Raw genomic sequence first — 18,339 nt, 5'->3', positions numbered from 1 at the left:
CTTCAGGAAGTTGTGATGGGGACTGGTGTAATGGGCAGATCGGGTGCCAGGATTTCTGTCTGGATGGTGAGTGATCCAGAATTGGTCTGGCCATCATAGAAGTTGCTGTGGTTTGGTTATATTAGCATTTCAAAACCTTTTTCACAGAGCTACGTTCAATAATAGGATACAAATAGGGGAGGCAATCAGCAGAGCTGAGAATGGATTCCTATCAGCATCAAAACAAGACTAGTTCCTAATTGCCACTAAACACCATCAACATTTGAGGTCAAGTTTTTTCTGTCAGAATTTGTAACCAGATCAATACTGTGGACTTACCATTGGTAGGATTTTTTTCTTACATCATCAGTAGTGTAAAAGCAGGGAAGTCACAAAATCTCTTCTTATATCTGGCAAGGACTGACAAGTCTGAGGAGACTGGGAAATGTTTACCCTGTGCAGGCCTTCCTGTACCGTGTCTACAGTTGTCCTTGAATTCTGCTGCAAATCCTGCACAGAATCTCCTGTGCTGCAGGAGTCATTTACCAATGCAGGTCTTCAGGGTCCTGCTGCCTTGGCTCTGCAGGAGGCTGAGCTGAAAAGACACGCTGATCTGCATAAGTCATGGGTGATTATGAGTACCAATTGAGCAGGGAAATATTTTTGGCTTTGTCCTGAGGTTTGGCGAGTGTCCACTGGTTTCCATTCTGAGAATGTCACAGAGACGGATTGCTGCCACAGTAATGAAAATATCAAGAGCTGCTTAAAAAAGCAAATATTCTTGGGGAAATAATGAGAATCAATTGAGTTGGTCCACAATGTACAAACCAGGAGCTGGAGTGACGGTTGAACTCTGCAGAGAATGCCAAACCAGTGGTAAAATTAGGTGGCTGGTAATTGGAAGGAAGCTTTCCTCCCAGTGAGTCCATTTCAGAGCTGCTCCACAATTACTGGCTTACAGAGGCATGTATTTTAAGGCCTGGATTTTTTTTTTGGCCTGACCTGTGCTTGGGAGGGGTGTTTAGTATTGGTCAAAGCCCCACGTAAGCCTGGATGCTACAATGCAGGACTCTGGTGTCTTTGCCGGGAGGTAGTCAGTAAAGATTATGGTCAGGGGACTGACCTGGATACTCATAGTGTCCTGGGATATTGGGACAGCTGTGATTTCAGCATCTCAGCAGCAGGGAGGCATCACTGTGGGGTACAGAAGGGAGCATCCGCTCCCTAGCATTCAGTCCAGGATATCCTACTGTGCTCTTAGTCCCAGCACAGGACCCTTTGGCTGATGTCAGCTGCCTGCCAGCTTTCCAGGAAGGCTGCCCAGGTGACAGTGACTTTCTATGCAGGAACCTGTCTACAATTTCAGCTGTCACAGAGTGGTTCAGCATGCTAGGAGGGGACATGGGATCAGGGACCCCTGCCATGCTGTCATGAGAGAGTCCCTCGTGCATTTGCCTGGCATTGTGGCAGCCAGCCTCACCTATCCTTGACCTGCACAGTGGAGCTGTCCCAGCTGGAGCAGGGGGCTGCTCCAGCCTGTGTGGAGAGCTTTCCCTTCGCTGCGGTTTCTCATGCCTCTGCAGCTCTCTGACCCCAGCTCCCTGCAAAACATCCTGAGGTGTTTGGACCTTGCTCTCACGGATGTTTTTGTTACCTCCTGGGACCATAAAGTGGGAATCAGCATGATTGACTCAAAGGTACATGTCCGAGTCTGAGAGATGACCACTAGAGGAGCAGCAAGGGGGAAAAGTGTACCTGGTGATCTTTGCTATATTTGATTTGCAGCTAATGATTATTAGCTTGTGATTGACTGCTGGAAGATGGGAGTAATTACCTTAAGAAATTCCTTCCTGCCTTCTGTCTTCATTGCAGTTGCTATAGGACTGATACACTTAACAGCAAAAGAAAGAGAAAGTGTGTGCAGAATATTAAACATGCAGTTGCTATTTCCCACCTTCTGTTTGGTCACGACCTTTCCAACAGCACAAAGTCTGTAGCCTCTGAATCACAGACTTTACCTTTAGCTCTCGCTTTGCTGTTTTTCATGGCGGCATTTGGCTGCCAGGTGCTGCAGGCTGCCTTGCGACAGGGAGAATGTGCTTTCACCCTGCCTGCAGCCCATTCTCAAGAGACTGCCTCTGGAGTCACAGAAACACTGCCATCCCTTCCAACAGCATTTATCATCTTCAGTGACAGAAAGGATTGTGACCCTGGTTCGTGGGACTTTTTACGAAGCAGGTGAGGGAGATTTGGTTGAGATGAAATGACCTCAGAGAAGGTGTGAGATGCTTGGAAGAGTATCCCCAAAAGGCCAATAGTGTGGAAGGATGTGGCCAGAAATCTCCTTGTAGACTTGGGGCATAGGTGGAGGCTGCAGCCAGGAAGATGCAATTGAGACAGAAGGGAAAATGTCCCACTGGTGAGGGCTGGAAACCTCCAATGTTTGAGGACCAATGTTAGCCTCTGAGAAGGATTCTCTTGGCTTTGCTGGTTCTGCATCTGAATTATGGAGTGGGTCAAAGTGCCACCAGGAGCTCACCACCCTCTAAACCATACCAAGCCCTGGATATGGGATATCTAGCCCATAGCTCACGTACAATGCCTTGTTTCACTGTGGGAATGGTGCTGGTGAAAATGAGGCCTCCAGGTACTGGCTGGGCAGGAGGAGTCTTTTTAAGTTCTCTGGTTTGGGCTGCTGTCTGCAAGGGGTGTTTCAGCTCAGTGCGTTGGCCATGGGATGGGAGAGGGTCCCTCAAAGTGTGGACTGTCCAGAGCGGTCTGCTGTGGCCACCAGCCCAGTGATTCATCTGGCTCGCAACCCGCTCACAAGTGGTGCCTGGAAGCATGAGCTGACCCCGAGATCAGCTACTGGCTCTAGGCCTGGACCAGCTTCCAAAGCTCAGAGACTTGCCTACTATTGCCCAACATGTGGGAGCAATTCAGCAACTGCACGTATATCCACACGCAGGGCCTAAGAAGTGGGACCAGGAGTGAGCTGTGGCATATCACGGTCCCCTGCTTGCACTGGAGGAAGCTTGGTGGCTTGTGTGGTGAGGGAGCTTGGGCACTGCAGGCGCTCACCCCCTGTGAGATGTGTGTGCCCAGGAAGATGACAGAGCTCTGTCCATGTGATAGAGGGACCACCTCTGTGGTGGACAGCAGCCCTGGCTAGTTGGTGCTGGTCTTTGTAATGATGTAGGGCTTCAAGGAACTTCCCCAGAGGTTTGACGGTATTCCAGAAAAGCTCCATGATTTTTAAGTGCCACCATTTGTAGGAACTGTAAGAATCCCTTTGTTTCTGTCTTGTTCATGTACCTGCTGTGACTTTTCAGATTTGAATGAACCTTAGACTGTGTTTAATTGAACAAAAGGCAGTGGAACCTATTAAATTCTGCCTGAGCATGAAGTCGATTTTTTTCTTATTTCTACCCAGCACTGACACAGATGAAAAACTGCTCATAACTTTAGTTTTGAAAATGAAGCACAGTTCTATCTTTAACATAAATGTCTGGCATACAAGGATCCGTCCTTGTAGGCAGGTTTTGCTGTGTCCAATCAGGTCATCGCCCTCTCTCCCAAGTACCTGGTGGAGAAAATGTCTCAGTCATTTAGTGGAAGATATTTTAATTTTCTGCTTGGCTTGGCTGAGCAGCTGTGACTTCAGGATGATTGGTTGGATTTGCATAAGGTCATTAAGATCCCATAATGATGTTTATTGCTAAGGCATCTGCCATTTATATTCCTGCAGAGCAAGTAAAAGTAAACCTCAACTAATATCACTGTTATTACCAATGCAGTCAATGGCAATGAAACCCATCAATAAGTGAAGATTTCACAGTGGACTGTAGGTAAATGTCTTACTGAAATTCTCAGCCCACTAAAGTGATGATAGGCAGAGTGAGCCCCACAGGCTCTCTTTAAATGAATGCTGATTTGGTTGTTACTTGCTTCATCTTTGGATGGAGGAGGGACTGGGATCCTCACAATACTAAGCACTATACCTACCACATTCTGGAACTATGTATGTGTTGTGCCTGGATGGGTGAACAGCAAAATAAGTATGTGCCCTGAAGCTTCTCCCTTCCTAGTTCTCTTCAGCTGTGGCTCAGATACTTCAGCTGATAGGCTCTGCTGTGACCTGCCTCTCTTCAGTGGGTTGCAGCAGTGCTTGGTTTTGGTGCGTAAAAACCAATTCTTTGCTGTGGGCTGAATTCTGCAAATCACAAGAAAGTAAAGCGCTGCTGGTTTTCATCTTCCCATCCTCTTCAGGATGAGACTGGTACCTAAGGTAGAGGACCTTTTTGGTTTTGTATGATTCCAAATGCATAAGACATGTATTAACTACAAATTACAGCCAGTCCGATTTCCCTGAAAATCTGTCCCCGATCTCCACCTGAGTTCACTACTTACTGTAACATTGGCCAACAGTTAGTCATTTAACTCGATGTGAGATCCTATCATATTATCACAGGGCTGATTTGGAGTTGTGTCAAGGATTTGCTGAGCAGTAGTGTCAGGAAAACAACACTTTCTGGAGGGGACCCCAGCAGGCTTTAAGGGCCACCCCTTGGCTCTGAGGGTAGCTCCTGCAAACCAGGAGTAGTGCGCAAGGAGGTTCACACTGCGTGTCTTGCTGCAGCAGATTGAAGAGGCTTATGCAGTGCACTGCCGGCTGTTGTGATGTTTCAGGGTGCCTGCAAGGTATCACAGTGAGCAAGAGTTTTGTCAGTCAGCACAGAGAGCATTCAAAAAACAGATCACAGCCTGTGAGGGTGGCGTAAGGGCTTCCCTGATTGCTTCTGCACAGTCCACATAAAGAGGGGCAGCATGAAGACTGACCCAGATTCTCTGCTTCTGGATGCCTTTTGACAAGCTCTTAATGGGAATTTAAACGTATTGAATGAAGACTTGAGGGAGCAGTATCCGCTGTGACTGAAACCACTCAGTTGCCTGCCTGCTCCCCTCATCCCCAGCCCAGCAGAGCTTGGCAGTGGTACGTGTTCCCTTGGCTTCCCATCTCTGAGGAGGCAGAAGAACAGCAGCAGGGAAAAGGGGCTTGTGTTTGCTGCTTGTTTTCTCAACCTGTCTTGCAGCATTGCCAGGTAAAGCTGTCTCAGTTTACAGTCACCTTTCAGGCTGTAGCTGACCATTAGAAGAAAAAGACGCTTCTCTAGAAAAGAGCTTTGCGGCTTTCAGTACAGCCTCTTTAAAAATGTGTGGAGTAAGATTCCAGACTGGTGATTGATTTGGAAGCACCCTTGGACTCCAGAGCTGCACAAGATAGCCTATCCAAAATAGCCACCGTGGTCAGTCAGTAAGAACATTTGCTTCTGGTGCAGTAAGGTAAGAGACATGTTTGCATTAAAACTATGTCTAATGAATTATAGACGGTCTACCACTTCCCTTTAAAACTCACGAGAAACATTCATCTTTGCCTGAAAATGCTTTCTGCTGAATGGCAGTCTCTCTGTCAAGATCTAACATCAATGATCCAAACTACACATAAGGAGTCAACAACACAGTGTGCACAGCAGCTGGGAAGGAGATGTTTCCAGCTATGAGGCACTGAGCGGTGGATTCACTATTGGCGCATCTCTGTAGACTCTTAAGGCTAATCACTGCAGTGGTTGGCTTTAATCTTTTGACACCCTTGCCCAAGCATTTCTGCCTCTCCACATAACAAACTAAGTTATTAGCTCTTAATACCTGAAAATCTAGACCTCTAGATGATAGAGAAACAAGACTAGGAAGATTGCTTCCAAAGCCTAGCATTTCCAGGCAGTGTTTGTAGCTGATTGTTCAGCCCAAGAATGTCAAGCAAAGAATGGGCCATGAGAGGAGGAAAAGCCCTGGAGCAATTCAGAGTGAAAAAGGTCCCTGAATAACGTGGATGTGCTTAAATAACATTTGATGTGCTTCCCATGGAAAATTGAGCAGAGAAGATATCCAGCGGCGCATACCCCTCTGGACTGCCTTGCACCTTTGTTGGCAGCAGCAGGAGTACAAACATCCTTACCAAGGTAGCAGCACCCACGTTCTGTGTCACCTCCTTCATCTCAGGCTCATCATTGTAATGGGGAAAGCAGGTGAGTAGCACAGCCAGCTGCACAGCCTCTGTCGCCAGGTCTCCTGTGGATGGGAGAAAAGCTTCCGCACTGCTGAGGGGAGGGAAATAATATGGAAGAGCAGAAGAGAAGGGTCAGTTTTACAGAGGATATTGGTGAAGCCCTAGGAGGGGGCACAGAGTATATTGCTACTGAGGCCCTGGCTGCCCTGATCAAACTTAGGTGGCAAAAGCAGCAGCTGCCAGTGTCTGATTTTCAGGGATTTTGTCCCAGGTAGCTTATCCCCATGTGTATATTGGAGGAGGTTGTGTGTGCTGCATGGGGCCGCTGCTTTAGGAGTTAAGAACTGCAGAAATCAAGCAGAAACGGGTAAAATCTTGATTTCTCTGCTCTCCAGCCCTTCAAAAAGGGAAATAAGCTTTCAGAGTAGTAAGTGTTACACCTAAGAGTTTGCAGGGCAAAAGTTTACCAATGCGAAACCAGATATCTAATATGGGTTGTTTTAGCCATAGGAATGATGCTGTGGTATGCAGGTGAGAATGCACTATCGGTCCTCATCTGTGTTGGACTCATCGGGGGTTGCTCTCATTTAAGCCTGGTCTAAAGAGCTCTTCCTTTCAGTCCCCGGTATAGTAGTCAAGAGAGGGCTAATGGGCACTTGTCTGGGGTTTGAATTTTGGATACTTCCTTCAAATGGAGGAAGCATAACCTGATGGACAGTCATTTTACAGCTGCGTCCTTATGCTTGGCTCCCAGAGGACCAGCTCTCCACTGGGTTACAGTATTGCTGATTTAAAACTCAAATTTGATCATGCCTAAACTGTTTCCCTGATTTCCTTTCTGCCTTAGTCTGGTAAACTGTAATTTAAGTGGTTTCCAGTGCTTTAAGATTTATATGGAGTCCTTGGTTGCTGCAAGACTATATGGCACAACTTAGGCATTCAAGATCTGGACAGTTATAACTAGACTACATGATTCTTGTGAGCAGGCTGGAAGTGCTGCCAGTTCCCTCAGTGCTAATTAGCTCCTTTTACCCTCAGTGCATGGTTACCTTATGCGCACAGCTTTTCTATATCAGATTGTTCTTCCCAGTGATCAAATGGTTCACAGACTTCAGTAAAATGACTCATGGTCTAAGGAGGGCTGAGATTTAGTTGTCCCCTAGTTACTGCATCAGGGAGACCTACTAGGATATCTGTGAAATGTGAGCAGCATGTACAAGTCCCAGGCATGAGCATGTTCCCTTCAGTCCAGTCTGAATTCAATGTAAGAGTCCTTGCACTTCCCAGTGTCTTCTTGGTCTATGGCTTTTGTGCTCTAGGTCCCTCCTAGATAGCTGCATTTAAGCATCTGGATCTTAATGTGCTCATTCAGGTGTCTGAGGAAATTCCCTGCAAAGATTATAGTAGAATATGAAAGAACAGGAGAGGTACTAGCTTGATTTGCAGTAACCAGGTCATCTTGCTTTCACAGGTATGCTGTGTGGCATTGTGACAACACCCCCTGTACCCAGGAGAGACTTCATGAGACAGAATAGCGACAGTTGCCAGCAAGCCTGTTCATATGTTTGTCATTTGTTTCAGAAATGTTGTAACTCTATTATTAGGCAGAGCTTAAGTCTGCAGCTACAAAATCCCCACCGACATCTATGCTGAGAAAAGTGCATAGGAACTTAAGCAGCATCATAAAAGCTGAGTGGAATAACGTCATTATAAACTCCCTTACAAAAGATGCTCAATCAAAATGAAGGGGCTCGCTATCTATAAGATGTGAGATTTAATTAAAGATCTCTGAATAGAATTATGAACCTAACTCCACGTTTCTACATTTGGAAATTTCCATCATAAAGCATCTCCATTCATCTATCCCTACATGTATTGGAATGTATTGTCAGGTGGTATAAATCTAATCTGACTCAAGGACTTAAAGGCCTGCTTTTTTATTTTAGATAGGATTTTCTGACATGTCAATGATTGCATAAAGAGACTTTATACTGGTCATAAATTCCATCCACTTTAAAAAGCCATAGTATTAAGAGGCTGCAGATATTTTTTAGTATAATGGTCAGTATCTTTTTACAGCATTTGTTTTGCTAGTAGTTTTGGAAAATTCCAATATTGTAAGAGTTAACATGCAGAGAAAGCTGGGAAACTATCTTTTCTAGCACTCTGAAATAGGACCTTTCTTTATATATCATAGGAATTAAAATGAAGTTGCTGTTTGTTTGACTGAATTCATGCACGAGCATCACTGGAGGATGTGGTCAGAAAATTCATTTATACATTCAGGGGCTAGATCCAAGTCAGTGTAAATTAGCCATCTCCCATCTGTCTCCTTGTGGTTTACACCTGTGAAGGATGTGACCCATAGTGTTTGACATGCACTCAAGAAATTTGAAATAAAGATTTGAGGAGAAGCTTCTACTGAGGGGTCTTCCTATGACTGCAAAAAATAGAATCATAGGGAAGATGTTACCGCCACATGACTGCTTTTAATCTGCCCTTTTGAATACTATTAATGAATTTAAGGGCTAGCTTAGTAGTATTTTTTTCTTCTAAGATCTGAATCACAGGCTCATTCAGCCTACAGTGACAATTCCTCCTCATTTCCATGGCTTTGGAAGGTGTCAAGTGAAATGAACTGCACAGCTATCCCATTTTGTCCTCTGTTGCATATAAATTCCTGGATTTTGTTGTTAACGCTTTGCTGGAGTGTTGAGTATTTGTCCCAAAACCTGTGCAAATGCACAGAGAGCTGTAGTGATACCTGTCAGTGTGGTGGGTGAACCCGTGGCTCTGCTGAGGTTCTGGCTAGCAGTGTGCTGGGGATCTGGCTGCTCTGTGCTGCTAGACTCTTGTTTTGCAGTGTGACCTTTGTTGCCCAAGTTATCCTCCCCTGAGTGAATCAGTGTGGGTCAAGTTGACGTTTGTAGCAAGGAGGAACCCAACATCCAGCAGCCTAAAAATTTCCTGGACACCTAGTGTGTGAGATGCCAGCAGCTGGCCTTGCAGTGGACAAGGGCATGTAGTGGTAGGACAAGGATGGGGAGGACCCACATTGCTGAGCAGCAGCTGGGGGCTGTGTCTGGTGGTGCTCCCCTGCCTACTGGACCATTGCATGCTTTGCACTCTTGCTCAGCACTTTAGGCTGGTTTCCTGTCTCAAGGAAGGCAGGGGTCCCAGGCTGGGGGAAATTAATACAAGAAACAGATGTGAACCACCGGGTGGGTGGAAAGAGTGGTCGTGTCCTCTTCCAGACACTCAACAGGGCTGTTCATCTCCTGTGACCATTCTCCACCAAGACACTCGTTGTGCTGGCGCAGAAGGGTGCTGCTGGTAAAGCTGAGCCCTTTCCCGCTGCCCTGACAGCAGCAGCCCTCGAAGCCTCCCCCACGCCTGTGGTTCAGCTGCCTCCAGCTGCTACTTGCAGCCAGGCCTGGGGGACAGCTCAGCTTGCGGGGACTGCTACTGCAGGCTCTGTGGTGTGTGTACAGGAGGGATTTCAGGGGGAAAGGGATGCCAGATAGCCTGCTGAGCTCATAGGTTCCATAAACATTTGGGACTTGATTCTTCTTTTCATGGCTTTGATAATGCTAGTGTGATTTAGCATGTCTTTGACTTTGCACGGACATCATCTGCTGCCCATGACCTTATGTCATTTGCACTTCAGTTGGCCATCCCCTCATCTCCCTAGTGACTATTCCTCTGGCAACTGCAGTAGGCCAGTGAGTTTCCTGGCTTGGGTCTCCTCTTCATGTTCTAGCATGTGTGGGGAGAGCTTACACAGAATGATGGGCTTAACTTTGGCACACACCACTAGTGTGGCAGTCATGCTGGTGAGAGCCTGGCTGACATCCTCTTTTTGCCTGTTTTCCCAGGTTGTTGCACTGTCATCGTGGAGTCTCTTGAGAGATTCAATCTACTATACACTGTCTGTTGTTGCACTCATTGTGGTAAGTTTTTGAAGGTTATTCTTCTGTGGGAGCCCACATGTAAAGGGAACCTGCTAAGAAATCATAGTCTTGTAGCTAAGATCCTAGCTCCAGGAGTCTTGTGGTTTTCTGCTCATGGAAGAATGTTCTTGTGATCTCCCTGGTTCCATAGAAAAGCTTGGCCCAAGGGTGGGAGATTGAGGAGTGTCCAGAAAGCCCAGAGCGACAGCTGGGGAGAGGTGTGGTTCTCCAGTCCCAGTGCAGGCGTTGGGTGCCGAGCTGAAACCCCGCTGCAGTCCCTGGAGCAGATGTGTTGGTCAGCCCTCTCTTGACAGCGACCCTCGTGGCTTCCTAAAAAATGTCTGACCTGACCTGTACGGAGAGGCAGCATTTGTGCCCAGAGGATATTACTCAACAACTACAAAACTTTTTTTTGCACATAGTCGGAGCAGGTCTTGTTCAGTGCATGCTAGCAGCAAATCCTCTAATGAAAGCTATAGTTTCAGTAATTCTTCGTGGTGCTTCTGTTCCAGCTTTCAGCAAGCTCAGCAAGTACTCTGAATCTTTCAGAATCAGGCTATGCAGTGAGAAAATGTTAGCACAAGTGTTTAGATAAAGATACTGCCATCAGTTTAGCATTACTTTTGCAACCAATACTAAAGTCAGGAAATGTAAAAACTGACTTTCCTGGTAATGGTTTCTACTTTGCTTTTTTTTATTTCTGGGCTTTGTTGTTGTTGGGTTTTTTGTTTTTTTTTTTTTTTTTTAAGTAAAGTCAACTTCCACATGTAAGCAAGAAGGAAGCTTCAAAGTCAGACAATGTACACTTGCATTTCTGAAGTTTGCACTACTTTTTTTAGTCACAGTTTGAACACTGTGTTTTGTCTTGCTTTCATTCTGCATGTGTCTGTGTACCATAATTATTCTGTAGGTGTAAAGGCCTCTGTCTTATCTCAAACAGAGGGTTTGCCTCAGCCGTTTTACTTTTATTCCCCATACTGCAAGGCCAGCCTTTTTGCACCTGATGAAAAATAACGCTTCTACTTAATTATTAGGAATGAGCTGCAAAATAAAAAACTTTTTTTTTTGGTTTGTCAGCCTGACACTAACCTCATAGCAGAAATTGTTGTTAAACAACAAACCAGGCCACACCCCTAATTGTAATAAATTACATTGCATGGGCTTAAAGACATCTAGCAGGTGTTCTTTTAGTTCACTCCACAAGAAGCACAGATGTGGGAAGTTGCCTGGCATTTAGCCTCCTGGTTTTTGGATTGGGTGTTTCATTTATTGCATGATGGCAAACAAGTTAAAAATCTGTTGAATCTGTCACTGGTTTTTAAATTCTTTAACCAAGGCAGATTTTTTTCATGGCTGGTTCACCCTTGTGGTTGTCACCTGCTTCAGGATGTTGAGAGCCATTCTTTATTTTACCGTGTCCCGTGCAGCCCTGAAATTCCTAGCTATGTGTCCTACATAAGGAGAAAGTTGTGTGGCTCACTGAACAGACATTTCTATGATCCTTAAGACTTCTCTCCTATACTTTATTTCTATATAAGCTGTTCTTCATAATTACAGAACCGCAGAAGTCCTTTTCTTTTGGGAGTGTATCCCATAATACCAGGATACAGTTATTTTTTCCCCTAAGCCTTGGGTTAGCTTCTCTCTAGATGTATGTCCACTCTTCCGCTCAACTTAGCAGCTGTGAGGTTCAAAGCCCTTCATGCAGGCAGGGTAGCAGGACTGTGCAACTCCAGGCAACAGTGGAGGCTTGAAGGCATTGCCAGAACTCTTACTCCATGTTACAGCACCACGTGGCTAATTGTGGCTTGGGAGATGTGAAGCGCATCCCACTTCTCTTCAGGTCACTCCACAGCAATCACTGCAAATGACTTTTAAATACCTGTTAGAGAAAAAGAGAAAGATGCAAGGAAGGAAAAACACTTTAAATGGTTAAAGAGTTAGCTTCCACCTGATTTGCTGACCCTTTTATATGCAGTATTGCTCCCCAGTTGATGGTAAAGGAGGTTTTCTCATTTCAGAGCTAAACATCGCTTCAGTTTGGGAAGTTTCTCCTCCCTTTCACTCACCCAGGGACCCCTGCCTTCACAGCGGCTTAGATCTTTCCTATCCTTTTAAGGCAGAATCAAATTTAGGTGGCAACACGTTGTTATTCAAATACTGGCTCTCCAGTCACTGATGGCTCAGCTGGGAGAGAAGCCACAGGCTCTGTGCAAAGCTTAGCAGGACCTGCACTTGGTTCCTTTGTTAGATTTCTGTTTGCCTTAAATTTTGGAGGGTGCTTAAATGCTTTGCCATATAAGGCTATCTTTTCCTATCAGGGCCTTGAGACTTAGCTGCAGCTGAAATACAATCATCTTTCTTAAGGGATGATACTGCCTGTAGAAGGTTGCTCTCACAGTATTTTAAACAGCAGCTTTTAGTGCCGTATTGTCAGTTGTACTCCACTGGTGTTTTTTACTAATCATAAACACACCTGAGGGGAGATAAATACATTCCTGCCAACGCTGAGATGCTGCAACTTTAAAAAGCTTGTTATTCTGTTGGGTAAATCAATGTGACTTTGTCTCCTTCCATTTCCACTAGCAGAGGAATTACAGTGCTGCAGTAATAAAGAGCAAAACGGTGTAAATTCACCTGTTCGCTGCTCCGGGCCGTTTGATAAGAAATGAGTGAACTCTAAATCACAGGGATTGGAAGTGGATAAACCACACTTACCTCACCTTGATTCGGTCTTGTGTTTTTTTATTTTTTAAAAACCTTACAATAGTATGGCAAAGCTACCTCTTTGTCTTGTAGAGCCTGGCAAAACTGTTACTCCTTATTTCCCTTGAAAGGAAAAAGATGCCTGTGTACCCTGACTTGCACGGATTTGGTTAGAGTCATTAGTGACAGAAGTGGGATGGGTGCTATTTTTAATCACGAAGCTCAGCACACATGTTTTCATGTCCCTTCACACCAGCGCGTTGTAACCTAAACCAGGACTTGTTGGATTAGATCCTGGTGACTGAGCCCTAACAGCACGGGGAACGTTTTTGTGGCCGTGTTTTCTTCCGCTATCCAGCGTGGGCATTGCTGCCGCGCGGGGGTTGCCGTGGGCTGCACAGGGCGGCTGGCCGCCGGCGGGCTCGGTCCCCTGCCCCCGCTTCCCTGGCGCGCTGCCAGGGCTCTCGCTTCCCCGGGGCGAGGCGGGATTCCCGCCGCTCCGCGTGGGCCTTTGGGGGGCCTGAATGGAGCCTGCGCTGCCCGCCGGGGCTGGCGGGACAGGGCGGCTGTCCGGGCCGCTGGGTGCTGCGCGCAGCGCCGGCTCCGGCCTCCCTGAGAAGGGATCCCGCGCACCCTGCCACCACCCGCGGCGGCCCGGCCGGCCCTGGGGCGCTCCCGCCGCAGCAGCCGTTGTAGGCGGTCACGGCACACCGGCTGAGCGGCGCTGAGGCCCCCAGCCCTGCGGGTGACAGCCGAGGTGGACGGCGGGAGCAGCTCGCCACCGCTGCCCGCCTCTGGCGGGAGGGGCGGCGGAGCCCAGTGCCCCCCGCCCTGCCGCAGCCGCCGCGGTGGGGCGCGGGCTGTGGACCGCTGCGGCCACCTGCCGGTCGCCCCCGGGGCCAGCCCGGGCAGGCCCTGCCCGCACCGGCGCCCCCCGCGGCACCGCGCTGCCTTCATCCAGCACGCCCCTCGCACCTCGAGAGGCGCTTGTTGCCCGAGGCGGCTGGCCCCGCGTGGTTACAAAAGCTTCAGCATCCGTCTGCAGGTGTGCCAAAGCAGCCGTCGCAGTCAGCTAGCGTGGCGGTCACACAGATCTTGAGGAAAGAATGCCCTGGGCCCAGCTTTCAGGCAGCAAAGCCTCGCAGCAGCTGTGGAGCTGGCTGTAAATCCCCACCGTGATGGCCCAGCTGCTGCTCAGGGCCAGGCAGTAGAAGAAGCCGTGGCTCCGGTGAGGCCTACCGCGCAGCTCTGAGCAGGCAGAGCCCCTGCGCCGGCTCGCTTCCATGTGGCCTGTAACCACTTCTGCTGCCACAGCCCCAGTCACGCAAGGATCCGGCGATGCTTGGGAAGGAGCCTCTGCCTGCCTTTGCTGGGTGAGAGATGAAGGGTGGGGAAGTTCAGAGGCTGGGCCAGAGGGCAGGGCCAGAACAGGCCAGAGCTTACTCCCATTGCCCTGAGCTGCTCTGTCCTCTCTGTCCCCTGCTCGGGTCATGAACTGTTTCCAGCTGTGATTTTGTGTATAACGTACCTATTTTTAAACTTTTTCTCCACAGTTTATTTATGATGAAAAAGTTTCCTGGTAAGTCAATCCCTTTTCATTTTTTTCTGATTATACCACAAAAGCTTCAGTAAGTAGGGTTCATCAGGAGAAGAGGGTAAAGTTAAAAAGTTCTGCAGGGTGATTCAGGCAGCAGTTTCCTGCTGCGTGAGAAACCTCTGCACAAGATAGGCTAGAATAACTCATTTTCTGAGCCAGAGGAAAACCTAGGAGAGTGTCACTTGGACTGTTTACCAATACAGTGGTGGCAGTGGGTGCCCTCTGCCCACCCTGCAGCAGCCTGGGGATGGCATTGTGCTCAGCAGAGGCAGAAACTGCTCTTTGGGTGCTGGTGTCCCAGGGATTTCAGCCACCTGGGAATGGAAGGGGCCACCCAAGCAGTCTGATAACCGTGTTGTGCAATATAAGTGCTCCAATGTTTGGATTTTTAATAATTTAATATTTTTAAAAATAAAAGCTCCTAAGGCAATTTCAAAAAGTGAAAGATTGATTTAAAGAAAGAAAAAAAGAAAAACAAAATGCATAGATGTTAATGTCTCGATGAATGTGCTTAAATGTACTGCAATAGGTATGGTAGGTTAGGAGGGCTTCAAACATTTTTAAAAGTGTACTTTCAGTTGTTTTGCTTTCATGGTTTTGTTTGCAGCACCTCTCAGGGCTTGTAAAGTGACAGTGGTAGCTTTGATTTCATGCACAGCCAGTATTATTTAGATTACAAGCACTAGGGGGAGTCAGGCTTTTTGGGTTGCATGTTTTCTTAAACTTTTCTCAGTAGGGGATTTATGTTTGATTTCAGAAAAGGATTTCTGAAACACTTGAGTTTTGCAATGGCTTGTTTTTCTTTGTTTTGTTTTGTTTTTTAAACTAAAATTGACTCAAGACCCAATTGTATTCGTCTGTGACCTTCAACTAAAACACATCAATGCGGAAACTGAGTATTCAACTGCCAGAATCAGGGAATGAGATATTGCTATGGTTAGTGCAGTGTCTCAGAATCCATAAAGAGGAAATGGCCCATGACTCTATTAGTATATAGCATTCTGATAATGGATGATTTCCACAAAGACTAGCAGTTTGCCATAGGATATGCTATCCATATTGCAGCATTTTGGTCAATGAAAAAAGTTACATAGAAACAAGTTCTGCAAGTCACATGCTATTTGGTTTTCATACAAACTTCATTGGTTTGTTACAGAAAAAGTGGAGAAAAAAACTGACGATATCTAGTCGGCAGTTTCAACTGCCGCTTGTTGCATTCTCAGTGGTTATGCAGCAGCAGTAGCAAAAGAGGAGCTGCCCCTTGTTCAGGTTGTCTCAGCATGATCAGTGTGCTTTAGCATACTCAAAAAGCCCAACGACCTTCTTCAGACCCGTGCAGGCAGGGCAGGATGGCCACTCCCCACACTCTGCCACAGTCATCACAGGTATTGTCCTTACAGAAGTGTATGTGTTCCTTGAGTGCATGATTTGTTTGCTGAACTTGTAGGTTTAGTCACTTGTTCTGATGGAGTTGATTTGGCCAAGTAAAACCAGAGCAGAAGTCAGGAAAACAAAGGGGACATCACACATCGGGGGGTGTGCCATTTCTTTACTCCTCCCCTTTTCTAGAAGTGTGTTAAGAGCCCAAGAGAGTCAAGCCTTTCTTCAAATTTGTGGCAAGACAGATGGGGAATGGCTGAACCCAAGCAGCTGACTGTCGTGGCCTGCTCTCATGTGTTTTCTGTATTGCTCTTGTTTGCAGGTGGGAGTCCTTAGTCTTAGTGCTGATGTATATCATCTACATCGTTATCATGAAGTAAGTCAAACAACCCTTGGCTTGTTTAGGTTGTAAGGCGTCCTCCTCCAGTGCTTTTTCAGAGGTTGTAGAGGTAATTAAAGGGAGCCACAGGCTGTGGGCAGGGCTTCCATTGCGTCACCCAGCTTGCATGCCAGCTGCACCTCCAACGGCAGGGGTTAAAGCACCTTGCCCTGTCATGTGCTTATCTATAATTGATCCTGATGAGGCAGGAAGGGGCTTCTTATCCCCATAGTACAGATCTGAGTATCAGACATCTAAAGGTCTACACCAATACATGCAGCATGGGCAGCAAACAGGAGGACCTGGAAGCCATTGTGCAGCAGGAAAACTATGACATAGTTGCCATCCTGGAAGTGTGGTGGGGTGACTCGCACAACTGGAGTGCTGCAATGGATGGCTGTAAACTCTTCAGAAGGGATAGGCGAGGAAGGAGAGGTGGTGGGGTAACCCTGTATGTTAGGGAGCGTTTTGATTGTCCAGAGCTTAATGATGGTGATGACAATGTTGAGTGTTTATGGGTAAGAATCAGTGGGAAAGCCAACAAGGCATGTATCATGGTGGGAGTCTGTTACAGACCACCCAACCAGGATGAAGAGGCAAACGAAATATTCTATAAGCATCTGGGAGAAGTCTCACAATCGTTAGCCCTTGTTCTTGGGAAGGGACTTCAACTTAATCAGCTGTCTGCTGGAAATACAATACAGCAGAGAGGAAACACTCTAGGAGGTTCCTGGAGTGTGTGGAAGAGACCTTCCTGGCCCAGCTGGTGAGGGAGCTAGCTAGGGAAAGCATCCCATGGGACCTGTTTTTTTGTGAACAGAGAAGGTCTTGTGGGTGATGTGATGGTGTGAGACTGTCTGGGGCATCTGTAGTGATCATGAAATGAGTAGAGTTTTTGATTCTCAGAGAAGTAAGGAGAGGGGTCAGCAGAACTGCCACCTTGGACTTCTGGAGGGCAGACTTTGGCCTGTTGGGGAGACTGGTTGACAGAGTCCCTTGGAAGGCAGTCCTGAAGGGCAAAGGAGTCCAGGAAGGCTCAACATGCTTCAAGAATGAAATCTTAAACATGTGTGAACAGGCTGTCCCTGTGTGCCAGAAGACCAGCCAGCAAGGATGAATACTGGCCTGGCTGAGGAGCAGGCCACTCAGGAGAGCTACAAGGATGTTGTGAGGTTATGCAGGGAGAAAATTAGAAGGACCAAAGCCTAACTAGAACTTAATCTGACTACTGCTGTAAAAGACAATAAAAAATGTTAATATAAATACATTAGCAACAAAAAGAGGGCTAAAGAGAATCACCATCCTTTATTGGATGTAGGGGGAAACACAGGACAAATGATGAGGAAAAGGCTGAGGTACTTAATGCCTTCTTTGCCTCAGTCTTTAGTAGGAAGACCAGCTGTTCTCTGGGCACCCAGCCCCGAGCTGAAAAACAGGGATGGGGAAAAGAATGCAGCCCCCACAATCCAAGTGACCTGCCACACCACCAAGACAGCACAAGCCTGTGGGGGTGGGTGGGACCCAACCCCCACCCACCCCAGGGTACTTAGGGAGCTGGCAGCAGTGCTTACCGAGCCACTTTCCATCATTTATGAGAGTCCTGGCCAACTGGGGAGGTCCCCATTGACTGGGGGTCAGTCAACGTGATGCCCATCTACAAGAAGGGCTGGAAGGAGGATCCGGGGAGCTATGGGCCTGTCAGCCTGACCTCGGTGCCGGGGAAGGTTACGGAGCAGATCATCCCGAGTGCCATCATGCAGCACCTACAGGACAGCCAGGTGACAAGGCCCAGCCAGCATGGGTTTATGAAAGGCAGGTCCTGCTTGGCTGACCTAGTCTCCCTCTGTGACAAGGTGACCGGCTTAGTGGATGAAGGGACAGGCTGTGGGTGCTGCCTGCCTAGACTGTAGTAAAGCCTTTGACAGTGTTTCCCACAGCGTTCTGCTCGAGAAACTGGCTGTTTGTGGCTGGGATGGGTGTACGTGAAGCTGGTAAAAGGCTGGCTGGGTGGCCAGCACCAGAGAGTGGTGGTGAGTAGAGTTACATCTTGTGGTGGCCTGTCACAGGGGGTGTCCCCAGGGCTCGGTGCTGGGACCTGTCCTGTTTAACGTCTTTATCAGTGCTCTGGAGCAGGGGATCAGGTGCACCCTCAGTAAGTTCACAAGTGACACCAAGCTGGTGGGGAGTGTTGATGTACCAGAGGGCAGGGGCCTCTGCAGAGGGACCTGGGTAAGCTGGACCAAGGGGCCGAGGCCATCTGTATGAGGTTCAGCACGGCTCG

General features: G+C 47.5%; 1 protein-coding gene across 12 annotated transcripts in view; it reads left to right on the top strand.

The window, feature by feature from the left end:
• LOC102054298 (sodium/potassium/calcium exchanger 3) overlaps window positions 1-18,339 on the top strand; it is a 280,251-nt gene that overhangs the window by 128,104 nt on the left and 133,808 nt on the right. For all 12 annotated transcript variants that reach the window (XR_008735018.1, XR_008735023.1, XR_008735021.1 and 9 more), the window contains exons 7-9: window positions 9,922-9,996; window positions 14,256-14,281; window positions 16,002-16,055. Coding sequence is in view for 6 of the 12 variants with exons in the window: in XM_055726124.1 (XP_055582099.1) it covers window positions 9,922-9,996; window positions 14,256-14,281; window positions 16,002-16,055 (155 nt within the window). In the remaining 6 variants the exon portion in view is untranslated. The remainder of the gene's footprint in view (window positions 1-9,921; window positions 9,997-14,255; window positions 14,282-16,001; window positions 16,056-18,339) is intronic.

The sequence above is a fragment of the Falco cherrug genome, chromosome 13 (assembly GCF_023634085.1).
Source record: "Falco cherrug isolate bFalChe1 chromosome 13, bFalChe1.pri, whole genome shotgun sequence".
NCBI classification, from domain to species: domain Eukaryota; kingdom Metazoa; phylum Chordata; class Aves; order Falconiformes; family Falconidae; genus Falco; species Falco cherrug.
Note: the sequence above shows the minus strand (reverse complement) of the source record. Positions and strands in the feature narration are given on the sequence as shown.